The sequence below is a fragment of the Clinocottus analis genome, unplaced genomic scaffold (assembly GCF_023055335.1).
Source record: "Clinocottus analis isolate CAN_PGR_092001 unplaced genomic scaffold, fCliAna1.0.p SCAF_21, whole genome shotgun sequence".
Taxonomy (NCBI): Eukaryota; Metazoa; Chordata; class Actinopteri; order Perciformes; family Cottidae; genus Clinocottus; species Clinocottus analis.
In genome coordinates, this window is record NW_027175943.1 from 3433474 (window position 1) to 3444936 (window position 11463).

The 11463-nt window shown below is 45.1% G+C and overlaps 1 protein-coding gene across 6 annotated transcripts in view; it reads right to left on the bottom strand.

Moving 5' to 3' along the window:
* kcnj10a (potassium inwardly rectifying channel subfamily J member 10a) overlaps nucleotides 1-11129 on the bottom strand; it is a 12719-nt gene extending 1590 nt beyond the window's left edge. The window contains exons 1-8 of one of the 6 annotated variants that reach the window (XM_068587608.1): nucleotides 10773-11129; nucleotides 10588-10666; nucleotides 6719-6813; nucleotides 5070-6565; nucleotides 4637-4848; nucleotides 4091-4222; nucleotides 3586-3763; nucleotides 1-305 (exon numbers count right to left, since the gene is read on the bottom strand). The exon at nucleotides 1-305 is cut by the window's left edge and continues 1590 nt beyond it. In XM_068587608.1, the coding sequence (XP_068443709.1) occupies nucleotides 1-305; nucleotides 3586-3763; nucleotides 4091-4222; nucleotides 4637-4848; nucleotides 5070-5454 (1212 nt within the window). In that variant the 5' untranslated portion in view covers nucleotides 5455-6565; nucleotides 6719-6813; nucleotides 10588-10666; nucleotides 10773-11129. Of the gene's footprint in view, nucleotides 306-3585; nucleotides 3764-4090; nucleotides 4223-4636; nucleotides 4849-5069; nucleotides 6814-9785; nucleotides 10534-10587; nucleotides 10671-10772 lie in introns of those variants that run through there. The other 5 variants (XM_068587606.1, XM_068587610.1, XM_068587607.1 and 2 more) reach the window with 5 other exon arrangements.
* Nucleotides 11130-11463: the final 334 nt, after the last annotated feature.

Sequence of the window (11463 nt, forward strand, 5' to 3'; positions counted from 1 at the left end):
CGGATCCGTCCCAGCCTCCTTGCCTCTGTGGTGGCAGGACGCCTGTGACGGCGGGCTCGGTGGCAAGGCCTGCTTGAAGTGGGGTGCGGTTTTGGTTTTGGCCACTTTGTCAAAGAAGGCGAAATCGGCCACGTACTTCCCCGAGGGAGACAGGGAGACGACGGGGGGGAACTCGTAGCCCCAGAGGATCTCGTCCGGGAGGTAGGATGTTCGGACCTGACAGGTCGCGGAGGTCGGCTCGACCGTGGCACTCATGATCACGAGCAGCTCAAAGTCAGCCAGGTCCGGGTCCGTCCAGCCACCACCTGGAGGACATGAGAGACTTGAGGTACAACAACAATCTGTGCACTGCGCTCATACGGTAGCTACCGCTGATAACACAATCCCGGCCTACGCCCTACCGCCCAACCTCCTGTCAGCCCTCAGGCAAACGCTGTTAGCTCTGTCAGCACTGTTAGAACCGTTAGCTGCAAGCCGTCGCCACATTGAGAGCCGAGTGAGGCAATCCCTTGATAATAGATATGCTTTGAAAATTGCAATTTGACACCTTTACAGAAAGAGGAATTCAAGTTGCATTTTTTGGGTAATTTGGGGGCAACATACCAGACTGAAGGCGCTGAATTAGAAACTTACAGGAGTTGTCGAGAGCATGTTAGCAAACCGTCGGTTTTGGGTTGTGTGTCCGGCAACTTGACAAAAGTCCAATATGAATTCTCCTTTTAGTTTGTTTTGGTCTCCGCTAACTCCTGAAGGAAGTAACTAGTTCTGGAGCTCCTATATTCTCCAGTCAATTCACCAGCTCATCACTAACTTTGTCTCTTTGCCCTTTGTCTCTGGACCGATAGAGCACATGGGGTTTATTAGAGCTTCTCCGTTGACAACAGTTGGCTGCTACAGCTATAAAGACCATTCATGAGAATACAAAATGAGCTAAAATAAGATAAAGAGCATCATAGAGCTATAGGGGAAGTGTAAAAAACAGTTAGCCTTTAACATTACTCATTGCAGCTGTATGATCTATTGTATATCTGTGTGTAAAGCTGCAATATTAAGTAGCAGCGTCTCAACACACCTGATTAGGTCTGAATGGAGCTCCTCTGGTTGTCTCAACTCATTGTCAATGATGTGATTTTAGGTCAAATCCCAGTGGATTTTCAAGAATGTGAGCCTGGGTCACATGTTCATTCAAGTTAAAGACAGGCATGTATGTGGCAAAGGAAACACACACACACACACACACACACACACACACACACACACACACACACACACACACACACACACACACACACACCACACACACACGCACATCTTGATATTTCCAAAACATAAAAACTCCCCACTTACTGACTTATTCCAAAAACACTTCACCGGATGTCACAAACACACACTTACAGAACTCATTCCTGCAAGTTAAACACACACACACACACACACACACACACACACACACACACACACACACACACACACACACAAAGTAAAAACTGCCTGTTGGACATATTCCAATCATAAATGTCTCATATATATATATATATTAAAAAAAAAAAACATTATATACTTCTCATTCAAACCCAATAACACAAAGGACACACTAGAAGACTCATGCACTCAAACAAACACACACCTGCATCAACAGGCCGCACTCTGCAGACTCAGATTCTGTCATCTGTCTAAACAGTCCTTACCCTAACCCAGACCCAGTACCGCTCCCACCATTGAAAAAACACCAGGTTTCGCAACCGCTCGTACTTCCTGTGACAAACTTGGTCAAGGGATTCTCTTTATTGGGCGGCGCAAAGGGCTCCAACTGCATTTATGGAGGGATCTTTACCAGCTCTTGGCTGGGGATGCTGCGGCTGCATGGCTCAGACATTTATGGTCCCCTTCAGGATGAATTGTAATTCATGTGACAGCAATATTAGATCAACATGTATCCTGTACTGGGATTTATGAGCATATACACCTTCAAAACTGATGAAACTTCCATCAGCCATTTTTAGGCAAATGTAAGCCATAATTAAAAAACTTAGATGTTAAACATAGTCAACTTTATGCTAAAGTTCAGCATGTTAGCATTGTCTCTGTAAGCATGTTAGCATTGTCTTTGTAAGCATGTTAGCATTGTCTTTGTAAGCATGTTAGCATTGTCTATGTAAGCATATTAGTATGCCGATTTTAGCATCCAGCATTTGAGTCAATCTACTTTTCTCAACCGACAAGCTTTTTATTTCTTTGTCCTCAGACACAAATGATAGTCATAGGACTAAAAATTATTTGAATGAGCAGGGATGGTGTTTCAGTGTGTACCCACCAGCCTTGTGCCGTTCAGTGTATAGACATGGTTAAGAGGAATGTGCTGATATTCCAGCTCAGTGGTTCGGACGGCCATGACGCCTCTCCTATAGAGCGTCTCCACAGTGTCCTTCCCTCCTGATTCAGTGACTCATAGTCACATAATGCCAAAACGATTCACACTCTGTTGCGCTGGAAGTTTTCAATGTTCTTATCGTCGCGGTTTCCTGCTTAAGATCCCTGAAATGTAGTTCATGTTGAAAGAAAGAACCAGGCTTTGCAGGACACTTTAAAGCTCCGTTCAAAGAACCAGTGAGCACAAATCGTGCTCAGTCATGAGTATTATCATGGAAGTATGCCCAGGTCTTCTTAATCTGCAGGTCATCGTCAGCATGGGCAGCAGTTTAAGGGCCCAAAATAATAAGGTGTTGGTGGGAGTTAGCTTTTATGCCACTTTTTATGTTACGGGTGCTTTTAAGACCTGGATTTATGCAACACAAACACGCCAGATGGAACAACACTGACTTCTGTTAGAGGAGGCATTTAGAACAGGGATTACTGTAGTATGCACAGTATTATGTGTAATTTAATCTTTTAAATATGGCTCCAGTTGAAATTACTTCTGAAGGGGAGGTAATGATGACTAAGTCAAAACATAAAGGAATGAAACCGCGGCACAAAAAGGTATAGGAGGACATTAGGAAAGGAAATGAACTGATAATAGCATACATCAAGTGTGTCAAGTGAGGCCAGGGAGATAAGAATTTTACAGTGAATGAGCGGTGTGAGTGTAAATAACGCCGCGATCAGAGTCCGTCAGTACTGGTGCCTTTGTGGTTTCCAGTGCTGAGAGGTCTGTGCTGCTGTAAGTGGATCCATGCAGGCTTCGTGTCAGCACCCCGGACTGTACAGCATTGTGCTCTAATGAGGGGTGTCTCTGCCGGTCTCTCTCACACACATTCCAGCCAAAGAAACTTTCTCCTCCGGTGCCAAACCAGCCCAACTCTGGACAGTTAGAGGCAGTCAAGCACGCAGCACATGACAGTAGATACCAATACACCTACGCATACGGACATATTGAATGTTGAACAACTTAAATAACAGATTTGGTCTCGATAGTTTATATCCCTGTTCATAAAAACTATATGGGAGATGTTTTTTTGAGATAGGTCACATGTTTAAATTATGTTAGAGCTTAAAGTTAGACACATTTAATAAGCCTGTGACAGGTGGGTGCCATCTCTTTATCAGACCTGCCATACAACTTGGCATTATAGAGCCATGGCCTACCTTTTGCAGCCCAGGCCCTGAGGGGGCTGTTGTCGTCGATGATGTGGTAGAAAGTCAGGGGGATAATGAGGAAGGGGCTGTCGCTGGACGTGTCCACCTGGAAAGGCACATTGCGCTGGTCCAGCCGCACCGTCTCGCCCTCCTTGGTCAGCGACGTCTGAAGCAACTTCCCTGTCACCTGGGAGCCAAGATGGAGTCAAAATATGTAGCCAAGAAGTTGCAGAAGGCATCCTGTAACCAAAAGGCCCCAGGTTTAATACCTGCATCTTTGAGTATGGCACTATAGAAACCCCCTTAAAATGACTTGTGGTTTCCCTAAAAGTTTTCCTTCACTGTATGGGTTTCCAGGTGTGACTGTATGTCAGAGGGTTCATAGGATAACAATAAAGCATTAACAAAGATGCAAGACAGACAGACAAACAGGGCATCAGGTGCATCAAAACATTAGACATCTCATCTCAGGCACTAAACGTCAATGGGTCATACCCAAAAGCGACTCGCATACCTGGCATCCTAACAGCAGGCTTTTGCGCATGTTGGCCACTCGGATCATGAGGCAGGGCCGACCCTCATGGTTTGAAACAACAGCGTGTTGACTAAACTTCACTGTCTCGCCTCTCTTCTTGGGACGAGCGACCTACAAGAGGAGGGAAACATGTCTCAGTTGGTAGGAATTGATATATGACGATTCCTGTTAATACGTACTGTGAACACTCCACATATAACCTTTGGTGATCATCTACGGGGCGCTTTGATTTCCTCTTTCTCTGTTCAAGATAAGTGAGGAGATAAGTTTGCTTTTGACAGATAAGTAGTTCTAATCTGCTTCGTGACAATCTGTAAGCATACCGTTAACCTAAAGGTCGATTGCTGAAAACATTGACAGCTGTTGGGATACCAGACGGGTAAAGGAAGGACATGTTAAGTTGAGGGGGTTTGAGGAACCAACCAATGCCCTGTAACGTCCCAAAGTCCACTATCAAAATAAAGTAAGACCATAGCACATGTTTTGGGTGAAGCAGACCTCAAACTAAAAACTGCACGTGACTACCTTCGCAAGGAAAGTGCCGGTGATGAAGATCTCCATCACCATCGTGATGACCAGCTGAAAGATGAGCAGCACGATGGCGCCAGGACACTCCTCGGTGATGCACCGGAAACCGTATCCAATTGTGGTCTGAGACTCCAGAGAGAAGAGGAAGGCTCCCGTCAGGGTCTTCACCTCCATTACACATGGAGTATGGTTGGAGGGGGGGTCAAACTCTGGAGGAAGAGCAAAAGAATAGAGGATCTACGGTTTTGGGAGTTGTAAACAAATCATCAAGGAACATTTTGTTCCCTCTCAATGTTCTATCAGATCTTTTTCCTCCTTTCTTCCTGCAATGTAAAACGGTGTGTCTTTCTTGTTAACTCATTCACAAAAGGGTCTTGTGCTTTAACACCCAAAGTACAACGCTCCATCACCTTTCCTCCATCTTCCTTACCCAGGAGATCTCCATGCAGTAATGCCACCAGGTACCAAAGCACTCCGAACACGAACCAGGTCCCAGCGAAGGTGGCAGAGAAGAGGAAGAACTTGTAGCGCCACTGCATGTCCAGGAAGGTCGTCCAGAGGTCGCGGAGGTACAGCGCCCCTCGCCCGCTTACGTGCTCGATGCGTACATTACTTCGTCCGTCTTTTGAGAGGACGCGGCGCCTCCTTCGCAGAGCGTTGTGCCCTCCAGCTCCCGTTCCTCCTCCATCTGCACCAGCACCTCCGGCCCCACCTGTGGAGCCCAGCAGGGGCTTGGTGATGTCAGTCTGCGTCTGGGAGTTGCATACTTTCTGAGGAGAGGAGCCTTCAGAGGAGGGGGGAGTGGCTGAGGTCATGGCCGGTGCTACAAAGGGGTTGGAGACGGAAACGACAGGAGGTGAGGAAAAGAAGAAAAGTGAGTAAAGAGGGTGCTAATTTAAAAAAAAGAGAGAGAGAGAGGTGAGATGGCGAGAAGAAAAGGGCAGAGGTTGCATGGGCAGTAAGATCAAGTGAACAGCAGGTGAGACCAAATGAAAAGGTGCAGGATGTGTGAAAAAGGAGAAAAGAGAGAACACACGATAACCAAATGAATGAGAAAAATGACAGAGCGGAACATTTGGGAAGAGAGGGAGATGCCGATGAAGAGAGAAGAAGGGGAAGGGGATTAGAAGCACATTTTTCAACTGGACAGTGTTGTGGCGATCCACGGTGGTCCATTCAAGCCCCCCTTCTCCTTTCAATGGAGGCAGCTGGCCTTGTCAAAATAAAAGCCTCCTTTCAGCATGAAGGCACAGCTGCTCTTTCACATTAAAAGCGTGATAGTGCAGGCTCATTCACGTGTCGGTTGCACAAGAGGGCTACTGAATTGAGATGAGGAGACAGCACGCACTGTTATTCCACATGAAAAAGATTAAGTAAAGAGTCTTTGGATTTGAATTAAGGACGATGATGTCTTCTGCTGGACAACCCTCTTCTCTTTTACTGGAACCTGTTTTCAGACACGGGTTCAATCCTTCATTTTGTCGACAGTTCTCAGAGACTTCATTGATTCATAATTTGCGGCAGATGTGACATTGAGATGTGCATCCTCTGAGAGTCAGATGAAGCTTTTGAGAAGTTATCCGCTGTGGAGAGCTGTAGAAAAAGTTGCACTTATTACTCAACAACTGCCAAGTGAATGCCTATATGTCAACTAATGGTGATGTAATGGGATGGATCTGTACATAAGTGTTTCTGGGTCTTAAAGTGTCATAATGAGAAGTCCTGCACTCCACCCCTGGGTGCCATGGACACTTATTCTCACTGTATGGGTTGTCCCCTGTACACACTTAACAGCTGTACCCTCATCGGGGCTGCAGTTTCTCCATATCCTTCTTTTTCTTCCCTTGTCTCTGGCTCACACTCATTTCACCAAATGGCCCTTTTGTCTCAAACTGCCTCGGCTTTCCGGAGTGAACACGACAAAACCTAAAACAAAACAACACAAACAAAAGCCTAAGTAACACGACAATCTGATACGCTCTGTCCTTTCTGACCCTTCTCTCTCCCCTCTCCATGCTGGAGCTCACACTGAGTGAATGAATAGAGATCTGTGTTGATGTCTGTGCTCTGAATACTAACATGTGGAGGGGGAGAGGGAGGCGGGGTCAAGAGGAGGCCCATGTGATTGGCCGTGTCCATCTCCAGCTGAACTCTGAACCCTGCGTGGCTCCTTCCTACACATACAGTAAACACACACTTGTGTATTGAACATATAGACCTTTTGAACATTTTGAGCACAACACAATACCATCGATTGTCCAAAGGAATGTTTGGATTGCCGAGTCAGGGCTTTACACACAATAATTACAGCAACCAGCAAGAGAACATTAATCCACCTCGTATTAAATGATCTGTGTGGCCACTTGGGGGCAGCACCACAAGATGTGAACACAGCAAAGACATGTAAAGTGGCAAACCTGTTGCCTATTTGCACATTCAGCAGACGCCAAGCAACATTAACATTTCTTTTGAGTCACGTTGATGAAAGAATGCCACTTCATGAAGGAATGTCCAACATCCTTTTAGCTTTGTTTTGGTCTCTGCTAACAAGCAGCTAAATGCTCCATTATGCTAACAAACTTGTCGCTAACTCTGCCTGCCTGCTGCCTGCTGGGCCGCTTGTGTGCATTGAGTTTGTCAAAGCTTTTAGGCGGGAAAACGTCCGCCTTGTTTGACTAAAACATATTTGATGAGATCAGTAAACTGCAGAGTCTTAATTATTAGATTACAAGATAATAACCTCTGTGGATACACGAGGACTCTTCTCACGTTATGCATTGTCATTTGATCCATTGTTTATTTAAACAATATTCAGCCTTGAATTAAATCCAAAAGATCGAACTGAAATATTGATGAGCAAGGTAAAAAAGGTATAGTTTCATAGTAAAGGGACTATTAATACACATTGAACGGTGGAAGCGTTCATTGTAATAAAGTGACATTTCATCAAGTGCAATGTTTAGCTTTATCTTTAAGATTGTTTTCTACAACAGTGAAGGAAGTATTTGCTCAATTTAGCTTAAATTAATTGTTGGTTTTGTTCTTTTCTGCATGTATTTGTTAAAAAGAAAAATCAAGAACATCACCGCCCTTTTCCTTTGACAGTATTTACAGCCACCACTCTTATCAATTATATAAAGCAACTTATAGCAATATTAGTACAGGGGCAAAACATTTGGGAAGTGTATCAGTCTCGCCGACAATGTGAAATGACTTTTTCCACACTCAAGGTTAGGATCTCTTCCTCCCCATCCCTCTCCTTCCCTCTGTCCTGTGCGCACAAGAATCCTTTGTTTTCCAGGAGATGAAAGGGACAAAAGCCACCATTGAAAAATACGACTGGGTGAGCGAGTGAGTGAGAGAGAGAGAGAGAGAGAGAGAGAGAGAGAGAGAGAGAGAGAGACAGAGAGAGAGAGAGAGAGAGAGAGAGAGAGAGAGAGAGAGCAAGTTAGACGGCAAGAGGAGAGCGGTACGGAGGGTTAAAGTTTTTGTGTGTGTGTGTGCGACTGCCTTTGATCGTGTGTGTGAGTGTGCGGTGCTTGACATTGTGAGGGGGAAGAAGGGAGAGAATAATTGGTTTTGAGGGGAGGAATGAGAAAGAATTGAGCATCGGGTGACAAAGGGAGTGAAAGAGGAAGAGGGGAGGGAAATGGATGGTGTGGGAGAGGGAGAGAAGGAGAGAGAGAGAAAGAGAGAGAGAGAGAGAGAGAGAGAGAGAGAGGAAGGGCTATGTGGAGCGAAGGTGGAGGAAACAGATCGGTGACAAAAGACGGTCATTAGTATTCCAGAGGAGAGAGTAATCCCTTCCACTCAGTGGCCCTGTCCAGTGTCCAGCGCCATAAAGCACCCCGAGCAGCCAGTACACGGCACTGAAAAGACTCAATGCAACACGGGCTGAATGGCTCGGACCGCTGTCCACGCCACCGAGCGGCTTCTGCACCCGCTGGAAGGACGGCCTAAATATCAACGCAGGCCGCGCCAAGAAGGCGTCACCTGACGTGAACGCCACAAACTCCCCAAACGCAGCGCCGCACTAATGAGCCGCCGAGGTGTCAGTGTGTCTTCATTCGTATTGAAAGTGTCGTGAATGATTTCAGACTCCGGCTCATTAAGAGAGAGAGACTCTTCTTCAAGCTTTTGTTTGTTTTTTGTTCTTTTTCCTGTTTTTGTCTTTTCACTTCCGGTCATTATGATTAAGTAGATTGCTGTAAGATATTAACAATATGCAGCTGCCACAAACAGTCAGTAAAACAGATGTTTACTTTGTTGATTTAGAAATACGAATGAAAGTACAACTTTTTTTTCCAGATATCTAATATTGCTCACAATGTCAATCCACACAGGCCGGCCTCCAGTGCATGATGGGAAATTAAAAGAAGTCAGAGCACTTCCTTATTGGTCAAGGTCAATATGGAAACACTATTTAATAAGACTCCTGTACAAACCATAAATCCCTCCCCCAAAAAAAAGAGGAGTTAATTTTATTAAGAAGTAGAAGAATTTAATGAACATTTTATTGTATCTGAAAAAGTAAAAATATCCACATTTGACAAGTCACAGTTTACACTGAAAAGCCTTTAATTAAAACTCAAATTTAAAAAAAAGAAACCTATCTAGAGGATAGATAGATCAATATTCATAACTTTTCTGAACTGCCAAAGGGTCAGATACAATAATCATTTTGGGGATACCGGGCCACAGCACACGAATAGTATAGCATATAAAAAGTGACAAAAATGTGCACTAAACGTGTTGACCTCCGCACACCTGGCCAGGTGCTGCTTGGGAAAGGAAAGTCCTAACACCTCAACATCTCCCTGAATTGCATCTGATACTTGGAGGGAAAGAAGAAAATCAAGGAAATAATGAATCCCCCCATTCAGGGTTTTATACTCTGTGTGTATCCCACTTTGACATAATTTACCTTCCCGCGCAAGTTAACAACAGGAAGTAAAAGTAATCCGTTGCCATGTTGATTGGACGTTTGTCTCAATGTGTCCAAACCTCCATCCAAATAAATCGAAGCGCTTCGCCTCCACTTCCTTGGGAACAGAAGCAGCGGCAGAGGAGTTACGACGCCCGAGGCAGATTAAAGCACAGAGAGCAGCTGTCGGCCCCTGGGCCGTGATTTAGGGCTGACTTTTACCTTCTTCCTCCGAGTCAGAAGTACCCGGCGCTCTGTCTCCCTGCTGTAAATCGGACCGCTCCGCCCCTGCGGTGGTGCTGATGAGGGTTCCTCAATGAGAACGCGTGATTTGTTTCCACCGGATGTTTTTCCCCCCCGAGCCGAGGCTTTCTGTGTGGACTCGCAGTCAAAAGCGCCGTCACACCTTTACGAGGTTCTGGGCGACAACTTCTATGACGTGTTTCTGTTTTCATTGTCAGTAAACTGTTGTGAAAACCAAATTTATTAATATTCCAAGCAGGACAGGAGGCGGAGACTCAGCTAAACGTTTCATTTAACCTACTGAGGTATTAAATATTGTCGTATTTTATGGATCTTTTTTACCACTCATGCTAATAAATTGATAAAAATAGATCCAATAGACCTGGATAGTGGAACCTCCTCTACTGTTACACACTTTTTAATGCCCCTCCATGCTGTAAACACAACACACAGAGCACCTGTTTGAATGTTTACCTCAAGGCATGCATCGAATACTAAAACACTTTTTGGAGAACTATGAGTAAGGAATCAAGAAAAATATCAGTGCTTATGTTTAGAAAAATAACAATACCAAAGAAAGAAGAGATAAGTTAAATCTATGAAGACAGACACTTAGTACATTAGTACTTTTAGAAATATCACAAGGATGCCACTATACACAATAATATGTCACATCTCCACATTCGTTCTTTTAATCAAACGTTCCTTTGGTATCTTGATAAGAAGAAGAAAAGCGACTTGTTTTAAAATGTGTGTGTGTGTGTGTGTGTGTGTGTCTTACCTTTTTGTTGACTTGTAACAGAAGTTCACTTGGACCACCGATGGGGAACTTGGATTAGTTTCACTGTCCAGTATTCGATCTGTCTTGGAGGGAAAAAAAGATTGAAAGCAAGAGGAGAAAAGTTCACGCTTTTGAACGCCGCGCACTCGCTGACAGCCCCGGCGTGTTTTCTTTTTTTACATCACCTCTCACTTTGACGTCACATTGTTTGTTTTCTCTCGCGGTCCCTTCTACGTCGTCGTCATCCTGGATTATTTACAGAAATAGAATTTTAAAAAACTCTCCGGAAGAAAAAAAAAAAAAAACATGAAACCGCAGGAGAGAGGCCCCCCCCCCTACCCCCTCCCCTCAGCCGGGATGAGGATCAACCAGCCGGTGAGTCGGTGTCTCCCAGCACACTGGTACTGGCAGTACCGGTTCTGGCTCACTGTTACTGGGTCATTATGTAATCAGACGAGCACAGTTTGCTCTTCTTCCTGCATGTGAAGCTGGACGCCCTGTGTGTCCCGCGGGCACAGAGAGAAGTTAAAGAAGCCTGTGCTGTCCACTCCTGCAGGACCCCCCCCCTACCCCGCCTGCACGCCTCTCTATATAAACCCAAAAGTCTTCAGACAGCCGCTGTTTCACGACATTTTTAATTCATTAATTCAACTCTCCTCCCAGCTTCTCCTCCCACCCTCCCCTCCCCGCGTCTCTCCCTCACTGTACTCTATAAATGGGCCTCTTTGTTGCGAGGCCTCCTCCGCCGTGGCAGCCTTTGTCAACTTTCTCATGTAAATGTTTGATGGCTAGAAGATACAAGCCTGGAAGTTGTCGCACTGGAACGGAGGGAATTTACAAATCAAAGACGGGGAGGGGGGAAAAAAACGCAACAGG